General features: G+C 33.4%; 1 protein-coding gene across 2 annotated transcripts in view; it reads right to left on the bottom strand.

The window, feature by feature from the left end:
- Positions 1-518: 518 nt before the first annotated feature.
- LOC140434199 (zinc transporter ZIP3-like) overlaps positions 519-19,601 on the bottom strand; it is a 33,082-nt gene continuing 13,999 nt past the window's right edge. For both annotated transcript variants that reach the window (XM_072522283.1, XM_072522284.1), the window contains exon 3: positions 519-1,518. In XM_072522283.1, the coding sequence (XP_072378384.1) occupies positions 556-1,518 (963 nt within the window). In that variant the 3' untranslated portion in view covers positions 519-555. The remainder of the gene's footprint in view (positions 1,519-19,601) is intronic.

The raw sequence follows: 19,601 nt of genomic DNA, 5'->3' as shown, positions 1-19,601 counted from the left end.
TCCATCGGTGCCCAAGACGAACTCGCACTGCTGGACCATCAGTAACAGTAAAGCGAAGGCGAGTATGGTAATTTCATCTTAAGGTGTGCATCATATGTAAATTAGGCCTACAGGGGACACCACGATATAAAACGTGCCCCTTACTCTACTTTTGGGTGGTGTGGAAATTTGTTTTTTTCCAAAACGCATATTGAAATGTACATTCGCCAAAAACTGTCAGTTTTTCAAAAACAATTGTGAATACATAAATTATAGGAAATGTTTACTAGTTTAACTTTGTATATAAATGTTTTTTTCGTGAAATGCGTCAGAAAGGACATATTGTAATGAAACTGTAATCGGTACCATTTTCCCTCCACACCGTTTGGTTATTCACGATTTTCCGACTTAGCACCATTGTATTTCTACTTATGTAAATGTTGTTATATCCGATATTCGTATATTCAATATGAAATGAAGCCATATTAAAACAACAAAAAATCAAGAAAAAAATTAATACTCACAGAATTTATGAGAATATTGATCATTTTAATATCCCTATACACAGTACTACAACTAACGATACCATTGTAAAACAGCCATAAGTCCAAAACCCCCAAGAATGCAAATAGCTCTTGTGATTCTATAAACCCTTCTTTCTTTTTCCCGATTCAGCACTTCGAAAAACGTAATGTATAAAATTGTGCCTGCTGACAGTCCTTCCAAAGCTACTATTGCTGTTGATTTAGCCTTTGTCTCCGTGTCACTCGTATAAGTCACAATGATTCCGAGAACTACCCCTAATGGATTAGAAATCGCTAAACCTATTGAATGCATGCATATTGCTTTGAAGTTAACTTTAGCTATAACCATTTCTAAGCTTATGCAAAATAATATGGTAGCTGAATGGATGCAAACTGCTATGAAGAGGTACCATATGTCACCAGTAGCTTTCTGAAGACCTATGGCTAAACCTTCGAATACTGCGTGAAACGATAACGCTACTACAGTGAGTACACCACGCATGATCTGCTGTTTAGATTTGATTTCTTCTTCCATTTTTTCTTCCGCTGTTTCGTCATAATTTTCTTTGTCATATTCTTTACTAAGCTGTGCGTTCTTTTCATTTTGTCGTGTTACCTCCGAATTTAAACTCAAGGAGTCGTATACTATATTCTCGTGGTCTTCGTCAATACTTAAGCCTTGTTTTAGCTTCCTTATACTATTTTCATCTTCGTCCACAGGTTTACTTTCATTATCTTCTTTATTTAGTTCTTTTTCATACTGCTCTTCTATAACAAAAGCTTTAACTGGAGAGTTTCTAACAGATTCATTGATTGGTTTTACTGCAGATCTAGTAAAATTATTGATTTTCTTCGAAGCTTCACATCCTTTGTCTGGGATTCTTGTTATGGCCCAATGTGAGATTTCTTCAAGGAAATAAACAAAGAAAAATCCTACACAAATCGCTAGCTGTGAAAGTGGATATTCCGTGTTCAGATCTCCGACGGTCTTCAGCTCCTCCATAGACTTATACACCTAAAAAAAAATTATAATAAATATGATATTGGACATATTAGTACTGTGCTACATAAACTGCAATGACTAAAAGCACTGAATAAAACTACTTTTATGAAGATGAAGTAATTTCTTTGCAGTAATCATCTCAGTTTAGATCTAAGACAAAGAATGGTTAAGTGCTATGTTTGGTCTGTACTTTTGTATAGTAGAGAAGTGTGGACGCTAAAAGTATCGATCTTGAACAAAATTGAAGCAATGGAAATGTGGCTTCATAGACGACTGCTGAAGATACCTTGGACAGCAAGGAAAACTAATGAAGAAGTACTAAGGAGCGTCAACAAAGATAGAGAACTGCTTAAGACTGTTAAACATCGAAAAATGTCTTATCTGGGACGTATAGTAAGAAGAAGTCGATATAATATATTACAACTGATTCTTATAGGGCAAAATAGAGCCGTAGAGGTGTAGGAAGAAAACAAGTTTCTTATTTAAAAAACATTCGTGAATGGACTCAGATATCAAATGCAGGACAATTATTCCATATTGCAGAAGATCGAGAAGCCTTCGCAATGGTAATGGCCAACGTCGGATAATTCTGATATGGCACGCGAAGAAGAAGCTACATAAACTAATGTGCAAATTGTTATAATGGAAATAGTCGAAACATACAGAGTTTTCTCACGTTCTTTATTGAATGACTAATTCGTAAAGATTGTAGTGACCATCGATTTTAGTCTTACGAGCCATGCTCTGAAAGTTTTTCTTTAAGCCATATATTATGCTCAAATATACTTCGAAATGTGAAGAAAAAAAAACGGGGAAATACAGTTATGTTTATTGAAAGGTTTAGATGTGAAATAGTCTTTAATTTAACTGTTGATTTAAAAGTGTTAATTTAAAAGCCTTTGGGAATGGAATGATACGTTCCCAATAACCCAGATCATAGAGCACAGAGAGACTTTCTCACTTAAATAAAATATTCCTCCTTAACCGAGATACAGAGTGTTTTATTAGAAATATTGTAAAATTATTTTAGCCCATTGTTTTAACACCTTTCAATATATTTTTTTCAAACTTGACAAATGTGTTAAAAGACAGTTTTCGGCTGTTACCAGAGGCGTGCTGTAGGGATAGATACTTCCTTTTCCCCCCTCACAATCTAGGCAACTGTCGTAATAATCATTTCATCCGTTTTTTTTTTATTCTTTATTTTATTTCTTTATAATTTATCATTATTATTATATTCATTATTTTAATTTATTCGCGTTTAAAGGTAATGTTTAAAATACATAATCTTTTTTTTTTATTTTTTTGCTTATTTCACATGTGTTTAATATTTCTAATTTATAATAATTTAACCTAGATGCTGATAAATTTTGTTAATTCTAATCGTAAATTTTCGTGAATCTTTAATAGTTATTATATTTTTAAACTTTTGGAATTATGAAATCACTCCTTCAGAAATTATGGACCTTACAAGTCGTAGGGCTCATTTAAAATTAAGTAGGCTAATGTCATTTATTTGTGTTACAATTGTCAGTCCAATAATTGTAATTGAAAAGCATAAGATTTACTTACCATGTATGCCATTCAGGTCATGATACTATAATGGCATTTCAGCAACTTATAAAAGAAACATGGACACAGAAATCCCTCCCCAATGATTGGAATATTGGAATACTTTGCACCATACACAAAAAAGGAGATATCTTTGAATGCTCTAACCACAGAGGAATTACGCTTCTAAATGCAGCGTATAAAATCTTTTCCACAGTACTATGTCACCGTATGGCACCATATGCAGCCTACGACTCTGTGAATAGAAGAGAAATGTTCAAAGCAATGAAAGAGCTAAGAATACCAAATCAGTTGGTAAATTTAACAAAACTAACTATTGAAAAAGTTGAATGTAGAGTACGAATTCAGGGGGAACTGCCTGAACCTTTTAAAACAAATAACGGGCTGCGCCAGTGAGACTCCCTCTCCTGTATGCTGTTCAATCTGGCTCTGGAAAAGTATTACGTATATCACAAATCACAACCCCTGGTTCAATATATAATTAATCAGTGCAAATCCTGGACTATGCTGATGATATAAATATTGTTGGCAAAACGGAAAACGCTGTACGAGAGGCGTATGTATGATGTTTTTTAAGTAAGTACCGTTTTGGAATTAAAAAAAGACGTGCAAAGATATGGCAATAATTTTATTTTTACATGAAAGCCTGTACCTTAATCTACTTTTCTACATAATTTCCGTGAATATTGAGGCACTTCCGTGAATATTGAGGTCATAACGTGGCACCAGTTTTTAAATACCTTCCTGATAAAATTCTGCCGCCTGACTTGTTAACCACTGCATCACAAATGTTTTGACTTCGTTATCGTCTTGAAGAAGCTGACCGCCCAGGTGTTTCTTCAAGTGCTGGAACAAATGGTAGTCGCTGGGCGTCAGATCAGGGCTGTATGGAGGATGATCTAGAGTTTAGCATTTAAATGATTTGATGAGATCTTTGGTCTGATTAGCCACATGTGGACGGGCATTGTCATGCAGCAAAACGATACCCTTACTCAACTTGCCACGTCTTTTGTTCTGGATTGCACGACGCAGATTTTTCAATGTTTCACAATAAGACGCTGCATTGATTGTCTCATTACGAGGCACAAACTCCACTAGCAATACTCCTTTTCTGTCCCAAAAAACTGTGCACATGATTTTCCGGGCAGAAATTGTTTGCTTAAACTTCACTCTTTTGGGTGATGATGAATGTCGCCATTCCATGGATTGTTGTTTCGATTCTGGTGTGACGTAGGCCACCCACGTTTCGTTACCAGTAACAATTTGGTCAAAAAAATCTTCACCTTCACTGTGGTACCGCTCAAGGAAAGTCAATGCACTGCCTAAACGTTGGGTTTTGTGCAAATCCGTCAACATTTTTGGAACCCAACGTGAACACAATTTCCGGTAATTCAAGTTCTCGGTAACAATGCGATACCAAACACTACGAGAATACTGAGGAAAGCAGTCGGACAATGATGAAATTGTAAAGCGTCTGTTTTCTCTTACCTTTTCGTCCACTTTTCCAAACGTCCACAGACGTTTATTAGAAATAACTGAATGCTCCCGTTTTCAGAATATTAAAACAAAAAAACTTAAGACCCCTCCATTTTACTCCAGTGCAGAACTTGCTACCCACAGATCTTTCTTGTCGAATGCAATTTGCACAATTTGTTATGGATAGGACAAATAATGAAAATAACAATTTCGTTAGCAATATTATTTTTACTCATGAAGCCACTTTCACACTTAGAGGCGTTTATAACTGGAGAAATTGCCACATTTGGGACAACGAAAATGAACTTTTAACATGAACTGAGAATAAATAGGTGTGGAACTTTTAAAAATAATTTAATAGGTTCCTTTAAATTACTTGCGAATTTTAGCCAGGAAATCCTTCAGCGTCCTGGTCATCGTTTTCCTTCTACTTTTCCTTGAATAATAATTTGTAGCAACCCATATCTTTCTCTGTTCCTTACAATGTGACCGAGGTATTCGATTTTGGCTGTTTTTTGGCACATTTTGGCACATTTTTCCTTGGTTATGCGAAATTACTTGAACAATTAGTTTCCTCACAGATGGATAGGACGAGGAAGTGAGTTTCCATGGCCTGCTCGGATTTTAATCCCTTATATTTTTTATTTTAGGGGACATTGAAGACACTTGTGTATGCTCAAGAAATTAATACCCGACAAGAACTATGGCAACAAATCGAAAATGCCGCAAATTTTATTAGAAATCAACCAAACATATTTCTGAAGATTAGGAGAAATTTTTCTGATAGAATTCAAAAATGTATTGAAGTGTTAACAAGCTCGATCCAAAAACTCACTAAGAAAAACTGTTTTAGTATAAATCATAGTTCTGTTTTTTATGAACTAAAACATTAATATGAAAAAATTGTTTGTAAGTGTTAACAAGCTCGATCCGAAAACTTACCAAGAAAAACTGTTTTAGTATAAATCATAGTTCTGTTTTTTATGAACTAAAACTTAATATGAAAAAATCGTTTGAAATGGAATTTACTGAATGTACTAAATTATATACCTTTATTAGTGACATAGTTATGACTCGTGTGAAATGGATGTTAGCAATAAAATAAGATTATGTATTTTAACGCAAATAACTTGAAAACTACTTACTTTATCGCATTGACACAAAAGGATGATATTTACGTAAAAAGTAACGAAAGATAAAAAAAACATGCTGTAATGATTGTTATGACAGTGGTGTAGATTGTGAGGGGGAAAAGGGAAGTATCAGCGGAAAACTATCTTTCAACACTATTTAAAGTATCTTAACATATGTGTTTTGGGTTAAATATTACGTCTCTACAGCAGACAAATCAGAAGAAGAAATAGAACGATTTTATCAACAGCTAGGTGAAGCCTTAAAGGTGATTATGAATCGCGAAATTAACATCGTATTAGGCATTGTATCATACAGGGCCAAGTAAGGTACCAAAATATACACAGTAAAATAAAAAACGCAATTTCTTTGGTTTTTTATAAGCTACATTTTATCCATTCACAATTTTTCGCTTGGAATATATTTTTCTATCGATTATTGAGGTTATTTTCATATAAGTAAAGGTTAGCGTGCATTCCACCCCCAAGGTGGATATAGGTGCACACTTCGGCATAGGGTAGATTTTAAAGTTAAGGGTAAAAAGGTTATTCCATATTTTCACCGTGGTACACTGGCCTAGAAGATATGACGAAGATATGTGCAGAAAACTGGAAGCATTTGAGATGTGGCTATATCGGAGAATGCTTAAGATCTCGTGGACTGACCGAGTCACAAATGAGGAGGTCCTCAGAAGAATGAATAAGAACCGAGAGGTTCTGACAATCATCAAATCCCGAAAGTTACAGTTCTTCGGACATATTATGCGAAATGAATCCAGATATGCTCTCCTTCAAGCCATCCTGCAAGGAAAAATATTTGAAGAATATCTGAAGAAGAACATCTTGGTTAAAGAACCTCAGAATATGTTTCAATACAGAATATGTGCAGCTTTTTCGCGCTGCTGCAGATAAGATAAAGATTGCCGTGATGATCGCCAATATTCGTAACGGATAGGCACATCAAGAAGAACACTGGACTACAATGGTGTGAATGACTAATAACGAAAAAAAATTTTGAACATAAAAAGTATTTCATAAAAAAATATTCTCAGGAGCATTCGATTTACCACGTTCAAATATTTTGTTTCATATAATTTTAATGGTAGATTTCAATTTCATTATCCTATTCTAATATTATCAGAAAAAGTAGAAAGGTGTCAAACCTCCAATAATACTTTTTAATACGATTTTAATTGGTATTGAGTCACAGTTTAGGCATTCCTAATATTATAGTGACGAATCGAAATATTTGCAGGGAGTACAAGAACATTACTGATTAGATAAACGATCCGCCTACTTTTAAGGAACTAATTGAAATTTAGAACTACATAAAATGTAGGTACATTCGGTACCGCCCAATTTATCGATTTCTGAAAAATGTTTAAGGTGACACTGCACCGATTACTAACTAAACCAATATCAAAACATAAAAGCATTTTCCCATTAAATGATTTTTATCATAATGTTGATAACTATCGCACAACTAAATATATTGCATTGTACAGTAAGGTCTCTTTTTATCTAATTTTATCTAATTGTATTTTATATCTTATTAGCGATAACATATCTTTCTTTTTTGAACTTGTTTATATGTTTTGTGCGAACAACAACACTTTTACACATACGTTTTGTTATTAATGTTAAATAGTGGCTTAGTATTAATTTAAGTTTATTGTAGTACTGTACCTGATTATAAGTTTGGCTGTAGGTTTTTGTAGTGTCTCCTGTTTAAAACTTGCATTAAAAAAATTATGACACCAGAAGAAGTGGCACAAGCTGTTGCTTACAGGATGATGGGCGGAGCATTCGTTACATCGCAAATGCTTTAGGAATTTCTCGAAGTACAGTGTTTGATGCAATACAAGGATTTCGGGAAACAGGACACACACAAATACAGCAGGAGGCCAGGTCAAGTTAGACGAAGAACCACAAGTCAAGTTGAAGATCGCTTTCTTAGGTTACAAGCGATTGTACATTATTAGCCCTATTATTACCAGTACCTACTTGTTCAACGATTAAATGACGTCCATAGAAACACAGTTTCCATTTATACCGTTCGAAGACGCTTAAATTAATATGGTTTAAGGTCCAGAATACCTGTCACGGGACGTCTATTAACAGCAGATCATCGGAGGCAACGTTTACATTTCGCTCGCAAACATCTTAATTGGAGTGTTGACGATTGGAGTACTGTGCATTTCGCGGATAAATCAAGATTTAACAGATACTCATCAGATGTGTGGCTTAGGGTATGAAGAAGAGCTGGTGAACGTTATCAGCAATGTTGTTTTACTCCGAGAGTTCAATTTGGTGGAAGTGGTATAATGGTGTAATTTGAACGCTCAACGGTATATTTAGCAATGTTTGGAAGATCATGTAGTGCCATTTGCCCCATTTTTTGGAAAAAACTTTCGTTTAATGCAAGATTATGCTCGTCCACACATCGTAAGAATAACACGGGATTACTTGGATGAAGTTGGGATTCGTTTATTACCATGGCCCCCAAGGAGTGCAAATTTAAATCCAATAGAGCATGCATGGAATATTCTGGGTTCGACGTATTCGACGTAACCATGGTGAGTTTGAAACCATGAATGATTTGGAGCAAGCAGTTCGTGACTAATGGTAGCAAATCCCTCAAGACTCAGACTTTGCTGCCTTAATCCAAAGTATGCCTGATCGAATGAGAGCCGTAATTAGGGCTCATGGAGTTGACAAACTCTACTAATTATCGTTTTCCATAAAAAATTATTATATTTAAAAAAAAATTTTTGTTCCTTTTCAGATTTTTAAATTTTTTTCGGATTGAAAGATTTTAAGTGAGTGTAAAGTTTTATTTTTCATTAGAAGATGTTTTTGCCATCTCAATATCGCAAGTCAAATTTTTTTTATTTCTTTTTTTTAAGATTTTATTTGGCCCAATGGAGAAAAAAAAACTTCAAAGACAATCAATTTCGTTGGAAATATAAATTGCAATTTTAGATCGCTTAGGAAAAGAAGAAGGATCTACGGCAATTAGAAAAAAAATTAATTTAGGCGAATTAACTTTAAGAGCAATAAAGAAGAATGAAGTTGCTATCAGAAAATCTATAATTTCTGGTACAAAATTAAGCGGCAAATTTTCATCTTACTCAAGGGATGTATTATTAGAAAGAGCCATCGCAATTTGGATTGAGGAACTAATTCAAAGAAGAATTACTGTTAGTTCTTATTTAATCCAGGAAAAAGCTCTTTAGTTTTATAAGGTAATGAAACAGTCGAAGCCACCATTTTCCATTTCCCAAGCTGGTAAAAAATTTTCAGCTAGCCAAAGGATGGCTAATCGGGTGTATAAAAAAATGCATTTTATAATATCAAGATCACAGGAGAGAGTGCTACAGCAAATAAAGCAGCAGCAAAAATATTTCCACAGGAGCTAACGAAAATTATTGAAGATGGGGACTATTGCGCTGATCAAGTATTTAACGCTGATGAAACGGTACTGTATTGGAACAAAATACCTAACCGTACTTGCATCGCAAAGGATGACAAAACTGCAAGTGGACATAAAGCAAGTAAAGATCAAGTAACATTATTAGATATTTTGTAGCAACACATCAGGAAATAGCATGTTGAAACCGCTCTTAATAAATAAATCTCTTAGACCACGTGCTTTAAAAGGCAAATATTTACTTTACAAGTAAAACAAGAAAACGCAGTTGATGTTAAAAAATTGATAGAAAAACATTATGATTTAAACTGGAAGAGTATTGAAGAATTAAGCTATTTTAAACACGTTTTAGAAAGGGACAACTTAGGCAAACATCCACCTGCAGACGAAGTTCATATATAATTAGTTTACTTTCAACAACAATACTAGTAAAATAAACGGGTTTTCCTGTTTATCGACACGATATAAATAAATAAGGTAGGTGTGCTAAATATTGCCACTGTTCCTAATACTGCCACCCTCTTCATCACAGATAGTATCGACGTTGCAAGTAAGGTGGCAACCGTGGCTATCTATGTCTATCAACAACTTGTTTTCTATTCGGCGGTTTTAATCTATGGTATCCATCAAATGTAGAAGCTCGCTATTTGTTTTTCGTGTCTTCGTTATAAATAAAACTGTTTTTCCCGTTGACCCTACGCAAGATATATTAAAATTATTTGGATTTTTGTAATTAAGTTTAGGTAAGTACACTCCAGTGGTTATTATTTTATAAATTACATGAATTATTTCAAATGCAATTTTAAGTTACGATTTTTTTTTCTGCATGTCATTTGAACCTAATATTGCCATCGATAGTAATTCCTAATATTGTCAGAAATATTAAACTCTTTTGTAGAATGCCAAGAAAACGAGCTGAGTGGTCAGAAGAAGATCTACGCTCGGCGCTGCAAGCCATAGCAAACGGAATGTCCATCAAAGGTGCTGTCAAGTATTATAACATTCCTCGCTCAACGCTGGGTCTTCATCACAGAACACAAAATTCCGTAAGAACTAAGAAGGCTTGGAAGATCACCGGTGTTATCTGCAGTACAAGAAAATGATCTTGTCAAAAGAATGAACAGATTAGCCGAGGTAGGTATGCCTATTACAAGGAAGATTCTAATGAAAAGTGTGTTTTCTTACGCTACAACAAATCATATACCAAATCCCGTTTTCTAAAGAGTCAAATAAAGCTGATAGAAAATGGCTTAAGTTATTCTTGTGTAGGCACCCAGACGTATCTAGGCGAAAAGCTCAACAAATGAATATGGCTCGAGCTCAAAAAATTAATAAAACAATCGTCGATGACTTTTTTCATAACTTGAGAGATACGATAGAAAAACTAAACTTATTTAACAAACCTGGTAGCATATATAATATGGACGAAAGAGGATGCAGATTGACAATCCATAAGCAACATATTGTTTTTGCTAAAAGGGGTGCAAAACGGGTACATTATTTAACCGCACCCAGCCAATGTATTGACAAATTTTTGTTTTTAATATGAATAAAAGTTTATTTCACTAAACTTTGTATTTATTCTTTAATTCTTAAAACTGGCTTTATTAGGTTACCAGTTCCAAATAAGGCCAAATATTCAACATTTATGCAATGTTAAAATTTTATATTTCTTTATTTATTTATTAAGTATTTTATCGTGAAATTCGATAGTTAAAATGTTAGGCAATACGTATACAAGACTTTCCCCCCCATATTTTTGCTGAATAAAATATTACAGACCTTTAAACCTTAACGTGGCCTTAATTGGCGTCTTTACCTTATAGGTATAGAGGAAGCATTCCACAACAGCTACATAGTAATCACAAGAGTGATTCGTTTAAAAAGAATAGACAAAACAAACTCCAGACGGATAGACTTTCATTATCTGAACCTTTTTCTGCGAGCGTATAAACAGACATGTTTTTTACAAAAATAAATTAAAAATCTACACTCTTATTGCTTTAAACAATCACTGTATAATGACAAATTATTGGTGACGAAGCAACGGAGATTCGTGGAAAGTCGACAGGGCGCAGTGTTGCCATTTATAGTGTATATATCTAATTTAAAACTTGACGTACTGTATGTCATCGATATAATAATCGATGCGATATCTAGTGAATAGGAGAATAAATATCTAATAAAGAAAAGAAGAATCAGGTAATGTAAATTTTTGGGTGTGAATAAATCTTTTAAAACTGCTCATTTTAGTTTTTAAACCACGGATTCCACATTATAATTATAAGATTACATACCCCTGTAATAGCTTTAATCAATACGATTACAGGTAATTTATTTTTTCATACTACACATTTTCTTAAGTGTCGAGGTCACTGTCAAGGGTAAATAATGATACTCTTTCTATTTTGTCCTCGCACATAATGCTTTTTAAAGCACAGATAGAAATCGCTGGAAAATAATAGAAATCCAGGCAATCTTGTTCAAATACAGTTGGTTCAAATCAACTAATGAGTATATTTCGTGTGTCCGTGCAATTTTCTTTAGCAATTATTGGCTGAGCATTATTTTTTCTGTAAGTGCAAAGCTCAAATGTAATAAAAATAAATAGCACAAATGGTCCCTAAAAAGTCTTTTAATAGTGTGGAATGAGAAAATCAACATTGTGTTTATATTGATAATATCAGAAAATAACAACTATTCCCTAATTGACATAAGCGAAGCTTTTGTGGTAATGAACACATACATTATTTAAATTAACGAATACCACATACATAATTAGTTGAAATATAAGAAAGACCGATGTTGTACAAAGGAATATACAGGTAAGCTCGGAAAGAAGCCAAAATGGGCCAGTAAAGTAAAAAAGCAGAAAAAATCTTATACAGGTTTTTGAACATTCTAAAAGGTATATGAGGGATAGTTGATGGCAAATCCTTGAAGATGTACAGCTGATTTTGCTTTTTTGTTTGTTTGTAAACAATCGTAAAAAGTGAAAAATTTATTTTTTTTATAAAACGTTTCTTATACATTCTAGAGAAAAATGATTCAAATAAAAGTTGTAGATCTTAAAAAGTTCTTTGGTTTTTAAGTTTCTTAATTAAAATATATAGATAATTGACTAAAATAATAGCAAAAAACCCTTATTTTATAAAAGTAAAATTAAAATTACTTTATAAATGTTAATGTTTGTGAATGTCCTTTGTATAATGAAATGTATTAAAATTAGGCCATCCGCACATGAAGCTACTAAAAAGAAACTAAACTAGTTGGTAACTAGAATTACCAACTGTTTACTAACTGTGAATCGCACACTACGCTACTGAAAATTAATAGAAACGAGTCACTTCTTGCCTGTACGAGTAGCTTTGTCATAGGGTGTTTAAATTTTAAACTTTATATTATGATATTATATATTATTGAATGTTATTATCGCGTTAAAAATGTCACTCACTCGAAAAAATTATTAAGATAACACAATATGTTTGTGTTCTACATAATTATGTACGAAAACGGGAAGGAATACCATATAATATATCATTCCAAGACTTTTCGGTAATATCTTTAGGCAAATATTCATTTAACGTATAGTTGTATAGGCAGGGATGTTTTCCACTTCTTGCACTAATTTTATATTAAACGACTGTTCTACCAATTTCGCCACTTCGCGTGTAAACTTTAAAAATATCACAACAAACTAGAAACTAGTCACCAAGCGACCTGCACGTCCAGTCTGCTGTGGACTGATCACTAATGCATTAGAGACCGTTTAGTAACTGGTAGCGCTGTGTGCGGATACTCATTAAAATACATGGACAGTAACTAATAAGCAACTGATTGGTAACTAAAGTTACCAACTGGTTTCTTTTTAGTAGCTTCATGTGCGGACGGCCTTAGTGTGTGCCTGAAGTGTGCTAAATCTCAGCTCTAAAGTTATTCAATTTGTTTATCCCGGAGAGCGATTATTTAAACAACTGTTTTTGTCCAAACGGTGATTATAGAGTATTTTGGCAGATCGGAATCGATTCTGTGAAGGTTCAGTTTTAATATATAATAAAACATTTCAACGTTTTATCAAAATTGTTATTAAAAAACCCGTTTGAAAAAGAAGTGCTGACTTTTTTGCTCATAAAAATTTAAAATAATTTTTTCTCAAACAATGTGCAGAATCTGTAGCCATCCCTATATCTCTCATAATGCCTTCTTTTAATCAAGGTTCTCTCCCCTCGTCCTGGAAATTGGCTTCAGTTACTCCTGTATTCAAAAAAGGAAATTAAATTGCAATAATTATCCTCCAATCAGTCTAGTTTCTATTGTCGGCAAAGTCATGGAATCGATTATTTCGGAAGCTATGTCTATGAATTTCTTCTTCAAGAAAATATCATCCCCCACCAACAGCATAACTATCAAAGGTCGTTCAACGATAAAAAACTTACTTTATTGTGTAAATGATTGGTCATTATCATTAAACAATCGGCATCCTGTCGATCTAGTCTACTTAGACTTCTCCAAAGCTTTCGACCGTGTTCCAAAATGTTGATTACTAGCTAAATTGGATCACTATGGTGTCCGCGGAAAGTTAAACATTTGGATTCGAGATTTTCTAACCGACAGATACTTCAGGGTTCGTGTTGGGAAGCCCACTCACTAGATAAGCCAGTCAAAAGTGGAGTCCCACAAGGATCAGTACTTGGACCGCTACTTTTTTGTATCTACACTAGTGATCTTCCGCTCATTGTATCCAGTAAGGTTTCCATTTACGCTGATAATACGAAATTATATGTGAATCCAACTATCAACCAACATGTTCTTCAACACGATATTGATGCAATCTTCAAATGGTCCTCAGAATGGTTACTTCCGCTTAACATTGAAAAATGCGTTGTTTTACATATTGGCAAAAATAACCCATTACTACCGTACTTTATAAATGGACATCCCTTAAACTCGGTAACCTCTCACAACGATCTCGGAGTTATAATTAATAGTGACTTAAATTGGTCTGATCACATAGTGTCGGTGTGTAAACGTGCAAACTCAAAACTGTTTTTGATCAGTAAATGTTTTACACGTATATCTCTAACCTCTGTTAGTAAACTTTACTCAATATACGTTAGACTTATTCTTGAGTTTGCCGGGCCAGTGTGGAATCCAGATCTCAGTCGCGATAAAATCCTTCTCGAAAATGTTTAGCGTAAAGCCACAAGACTGGCATACGGTCGTGTAAGACCTAATTATGAATTATCCATGGCTCATGTCACGACATTCGAGCAGCGACGTCTTCGAGGTGACCTAATTATGTCCTTCCATATTTTAAAACATATTTTGGAAACCTATACACCACTTTCATTTTAAATCAAGATAAAAGATTAAGAGGCCATCGTTACAAATTAAAGAGGGAACAAACTACTGCAAGCTCCAGGGTGAATTTCTTGTCAAATAGAATATTTAATATCTGGACAATTTGGATCAAGACGCCATATCAGCAACTAGTGTTAACATCTCTAAAATTAAACTTGATAGCAGTTTATTTTATTTATAGGATTGTGTTAGTTTCACGATTTTTGTATGATGTACTTAATTGTAACTTTATAATTGGTATTACTTTTATAAGGATAATTTTCTTTGTTTTTTGGGCATAATAGGAGCTTACTCCTCTGTCCTCATTTGTTATATTATAATAAAAAAAATAATAACTTTGATATTTTGTAGGTTACGCGCTTGTAACGAGGCTCACTGAAAATATGGTGAAAAAACACAATCTTAAAAAAAAGAACCTTGTATGTTTCCATTGTTTATTAACGTTAAGAGCTGAAAATTTAACATATTATAAACGAAGATCTAAATTTTATGATTTATTTTATATCTCGGCATATACCGAGAAGGAGTAAAAAGGTATAACCCGTTAAAGTGATACTACTCGTAAAATACCCCCTGTCCGAGCTGTTTTTTTTTTTTAAATGGAACTACATATTGGGACGCGTTAAAAAATTGCAATATCTTGGTTTCTATGGCACGCAGTATTTTTAAATTGCGGTTTCTCATTAAAATGATAAAAAGTTTGCTATTTTCACCTCCCGTAAAAATCGGGAAACACTCGGAAAATCAATTAAATAAATTTTTCCATAAAAAAGTTGAATTTTACTATTATTTCATAGGAAATATATAAATTTGATTAATTAGTTGTTACAGTCGTTTCATATTTTAATTTAAATAAATACATTTGGAGTATTAATTTATGTTTATTATTATATACAGCTGCCGGAAAGAACCATGGCCGGTGGAAGAAGTCCTGTCTGCGTAAAATTTAGGTGGGTGTACGATAGAGAACATATTCGGAAAAAAGAAATAGAAACTTTTGCTTGCAGTTTTACGTAGAGCAGATTAAGGGATAAATAATACAGTGCTTTTCAGATAAAACTATCCACCCTAAATACCTTTTCGACGTCTAATTTTTAGGAAAAGTGCAAAAACACGCCAATTAATATTTGAAGGGGGGGACATTATGTCATATTTAAGCTTGCTGATAAATGCACCCTCTCGATCCCTCGTATCATCCCTTTATTTTTTTAAATTACTTCTCCCTTTTTTTTATTTTATATTTGGATTCTCCTTTTTGTGCTGATTTAAAAAATGTTTAATACATTCGGCTTAAAGTGATTAATTCATGAGATAGATAATTTTCCTTTGGACAAGATAGTATCTGATAGTATCTCTCATCTGAATTGACTGTAACAAAATAGGTTGTAGCATAATTTAAACTTTTTAAATATTTAACCGTACTATTTTTAGTACCTTCAAAAACCAAGAAACAAAAAACTTCACTTTTTATTAAAGTTTTATCAAAGGTTTTCGATATTTATGGGTTCTTTTAATCGGTTAATAGTCAATGACAATTTGTTATAACTTGTAACAGAGTATTTTGATACGTGTGCAATTTGATCGCTGAAATGGTTTACACTTTGCAAGAAAAAATCAAAATTGTAGGTTTATACTACAAAAATAATAATTGTGCAAGAGCGGCTGCTAGAATTTTTAATGATACACACCAGAATAGACAGGCAACTCATAAGTATGTAATTGAAATGATGCAGAAATTTAGAGCTACAGGGTCAGTTTTCAATAAAAAACATAATCGACAGAGACTCGTAAATATCGAAGCAATCTAAGTAGCCGTTTAAGGGCAAGTTAATTTAGAGACTGAGCAATCACAGTTACTATCAACAATGAACAGAGCAATTGGTGTTTCACCTTCTACAGCTTTCCGAATCCTTCATAAACTTAAGTTCCATCCGTATAAAATTAAAATTGTACAAGAGTTAAATGAAGAAGATTTTGATCGTCGTCTCGAATTTTGCGAATTAATGACACAATGCACCATTAACAATCCACAATTGTTAAACAATATTTGCTTCTCGGATGAATGCTCATTCTCATGAAACGGTTTGGTGAACAGACATAATTGCCAATACTGAGCTGAGAGTGAATTTCACACACAGCATCTTTAAAGGTTAAACTTATGGTGTGATATCCCAAGGTGATGACATTATCGGACCCTTCTTTATCACTGAAAATTTAAATGATGCATCGTCTATTAAGTTACTTATGAAACTGGTTGATCTTATTAGAACAATACTAAAAAATGATGATAACCTTTCCAAAGATTTAGTTGTATTTCAACATGATGGAGTTCTTCCAAACTTTGCTCTCCCTGTGCGACAATTTTTAAACGAAACTGTTTGCGCTCGTTGGATAGGTAAAAGAGGACAGATGACGGATAGGCCACTTAGGTTACCGGATTTAACACCCCTAGACTTCTTCTTATAGGGGTATTTAAAAACAAAAATTTATGCTACTCAACCAGAATCTCTGGATGATTTATAACAAAGAATAGAAGATGTATGTCGACAATTAAATGCAGGCATGAGAAGCAATGTCAAAGAAGAATTTTAAAATAGATTGTACTATTGTAGGGTAGTGAATGGCAGTCATTTTGAACAATTATTATTGTAAACATTTTTGGTAGTGAAATTTTTATTCTAAATGTTCGTAATAAAATTTAAAAAAAAGTTAGTTTTCAATCCAATTTTCTTGCTTTTATTATTATAATTTAGTAAATAAGAGGAGAATCTAAATATCAAATAAAAAAGTTTGGAAGTAATTTGAAAAAAAAGTAAGGGATGATACGGGGAGTGAGAGGGTACCTTTCTCAGCAAGCTTAAAATTATGACATAATGTTTCCCCCTTCAAATATTTGACGTGTTTTGAGCTTTTTCTAAAAATTAGACGTTTAAAAGTTATTTTTGGTGGATAGCTTTATTTAACAGAAATAAATGTAACAAATGTGTAACACAAATGTGTGTAAGTAACTCCTTTGCACAAGTTAGAATAGGGGGAGAAATATCACATGCTTTCTGCGTAAATTCCTGAACTGAGACACTGAGATCCGTTGTCCCATTGTTGTTTAACCTGGCCTTAGAATATGTCATGCAAAAAATATATCCAAAAATCAAACCAGACATAACTGCTCGGGGAGCAAAAATCATACTCGCCTTTGCCGATGACGTAAACGCAGTAGCACAATCAACATTAGAAATTAAGGATATTTTCTCGAGCTTTGAAGAAGCTGCAATAAACATCGGTCTAAAAATAAATGAAGACAAAACAAAATACATGGTCGTCTCAAAACAAGAACGACGGCGAATAAGGCAAAACATTACTATAAATGATTACAACTTCGAAGTGGTTAAAGAGTTTAAATATCTAGGAGCAACAATCACAAATGACAACAAATTAGAGCGAGAAGTTGAAACGAGAATAATGGCAGGAAACAGATCTTTCTTTGCAATGCAACATCTAATGAAAACTTCTTTCACGAGGTACAAAAATCCGGATATATAAGACCATAAGACGACCAGCAGTCGCGTATGGAAGCGAAACATGGATGCTAACAAAAAGAGAAATAAATAAATTGCTGGTGTGGGAACGTAAAATTCTTCGAATGATATATGACCCTTGCAGAGACAGCGTGACAAACGAATGGAGGGGCAGATACAATAACGAGCTAGAGTCTCTATTCGGAAAAGAAAATCTAGTCAGATATATAAAGGCCAATTGACTCAAATGGGCAGGGCATGTGATACGCAGTAACGACAATCGCCTTATTAACAATTTGTTCTGGGAAAGGCCAGAGGGAAGAAGGTCTGTAGGGCGGCCTAGAAAAAGGTGGAAAGATACAGTCAAAGAAGATTTAGAGAAAATGAGAGTGCGACAATGGGAATTACTGGCACAGGACCGACAAACATGGAAGGCAATAGTGAACGCGGCAAAGACTCACGAAGAGTTGTAGCGCCATTGATGATGATGATAGCTTTATTTGAAAAGCACTATATACGAATATTAAAATGTCATTTGGGTTCTTGTAGCTATACCAAAAGCAGTTTATGAAGAGGCAAATTCGGAAAATTGTAATATTCTAGGAACAAACAGTTAATTATATTTTTCTGTGAACAAGAAACGAATTTTATTTCATTTCCTTGTAAATAGGAGCAAAAGTGGAGAAAAAGAGATAAAATTTTATTGCGAATAATAAATTATTATTAAAATAATTTTTAATAATATGGTCATATTATTAATATATAATAATAAATTAATAATAATAATTTTATAAAACTAAATAATTATTTTATTTGAACTTTGAAAAAACAAATATTATAATTTGGAGTATCTCGGAATAAAAATAACTACACCCACGTAGGACATTAGTCATAATCAAAATCACTGTCTTCCTTTTCAGTTTTTGAACTAGAATCTTCACCTAAACTTATATACTCGGTTTCGCTATTCCCAGTCCGAACTGTCTAGTGAATTTAGTAATTATTTTTTTGCGAAGTTAGTTACTTTTTGACAGACTAGAAGTGGCTGGAAAGTACTATACAACTAAGTACACGTACTCATAGCCAATATTAATAGTAAACAAACTAAATAGTAAATAAAATATAACTTTACGAATTACCAACAATAAATATTTATTTATTTGCACATAATAAATAGTTATGTTAAATTGTAACAACTGAAATATATTTTTTAAATATATACTACCCAAAATTTGATGTCTTTAGTATACACTTCCACTATTTAGAATAATTCTTCTTTTTTCAACGAAAGAAGTCTGCAATAGTAGTATACTTGAGCTATGAATACTGAGAAGTAGGAATTGTTGTGTTGTAGGTTTCCGACAATGAATCTGTCAAAATATGCCCGAGCTCAGCGAATGGAGTATAATAAAATTTTTGGTTACTTCGTCAATGAAAGGGTCTGCTTCCAAGAATTTTTCTTCCAACTTTTTGAGTGATCACAGCGTTTTTTCCAATCTGCTGCACTAAATTCGTCAAAAAAAATTTTGCATAATTGTTGAATATTCCCAATATGAAAAGTGGAAAAGCATGCGAAAGGCATATGTCCAGATCTGGACGTAGAGGCTAAAT

This window comes from Diabrotica undecimpunctata, chromosome 2 (genome assembly GCF_040954645.1).
Source record: "Diabrotica undecimpunctata isolate CICGRU chromosome 2, icDiaUnde3, whole genome shotgun sequence".
NCBI lineage: Eukaryota > Metazoa > Arthropoda > Insecta > Coleoptera > Chrysomelidae > Diabrotica > Diabrotica undecimpunctata.
This window is presented reverse-complemented; position numbering and strand designations above follow the sequence as displayed.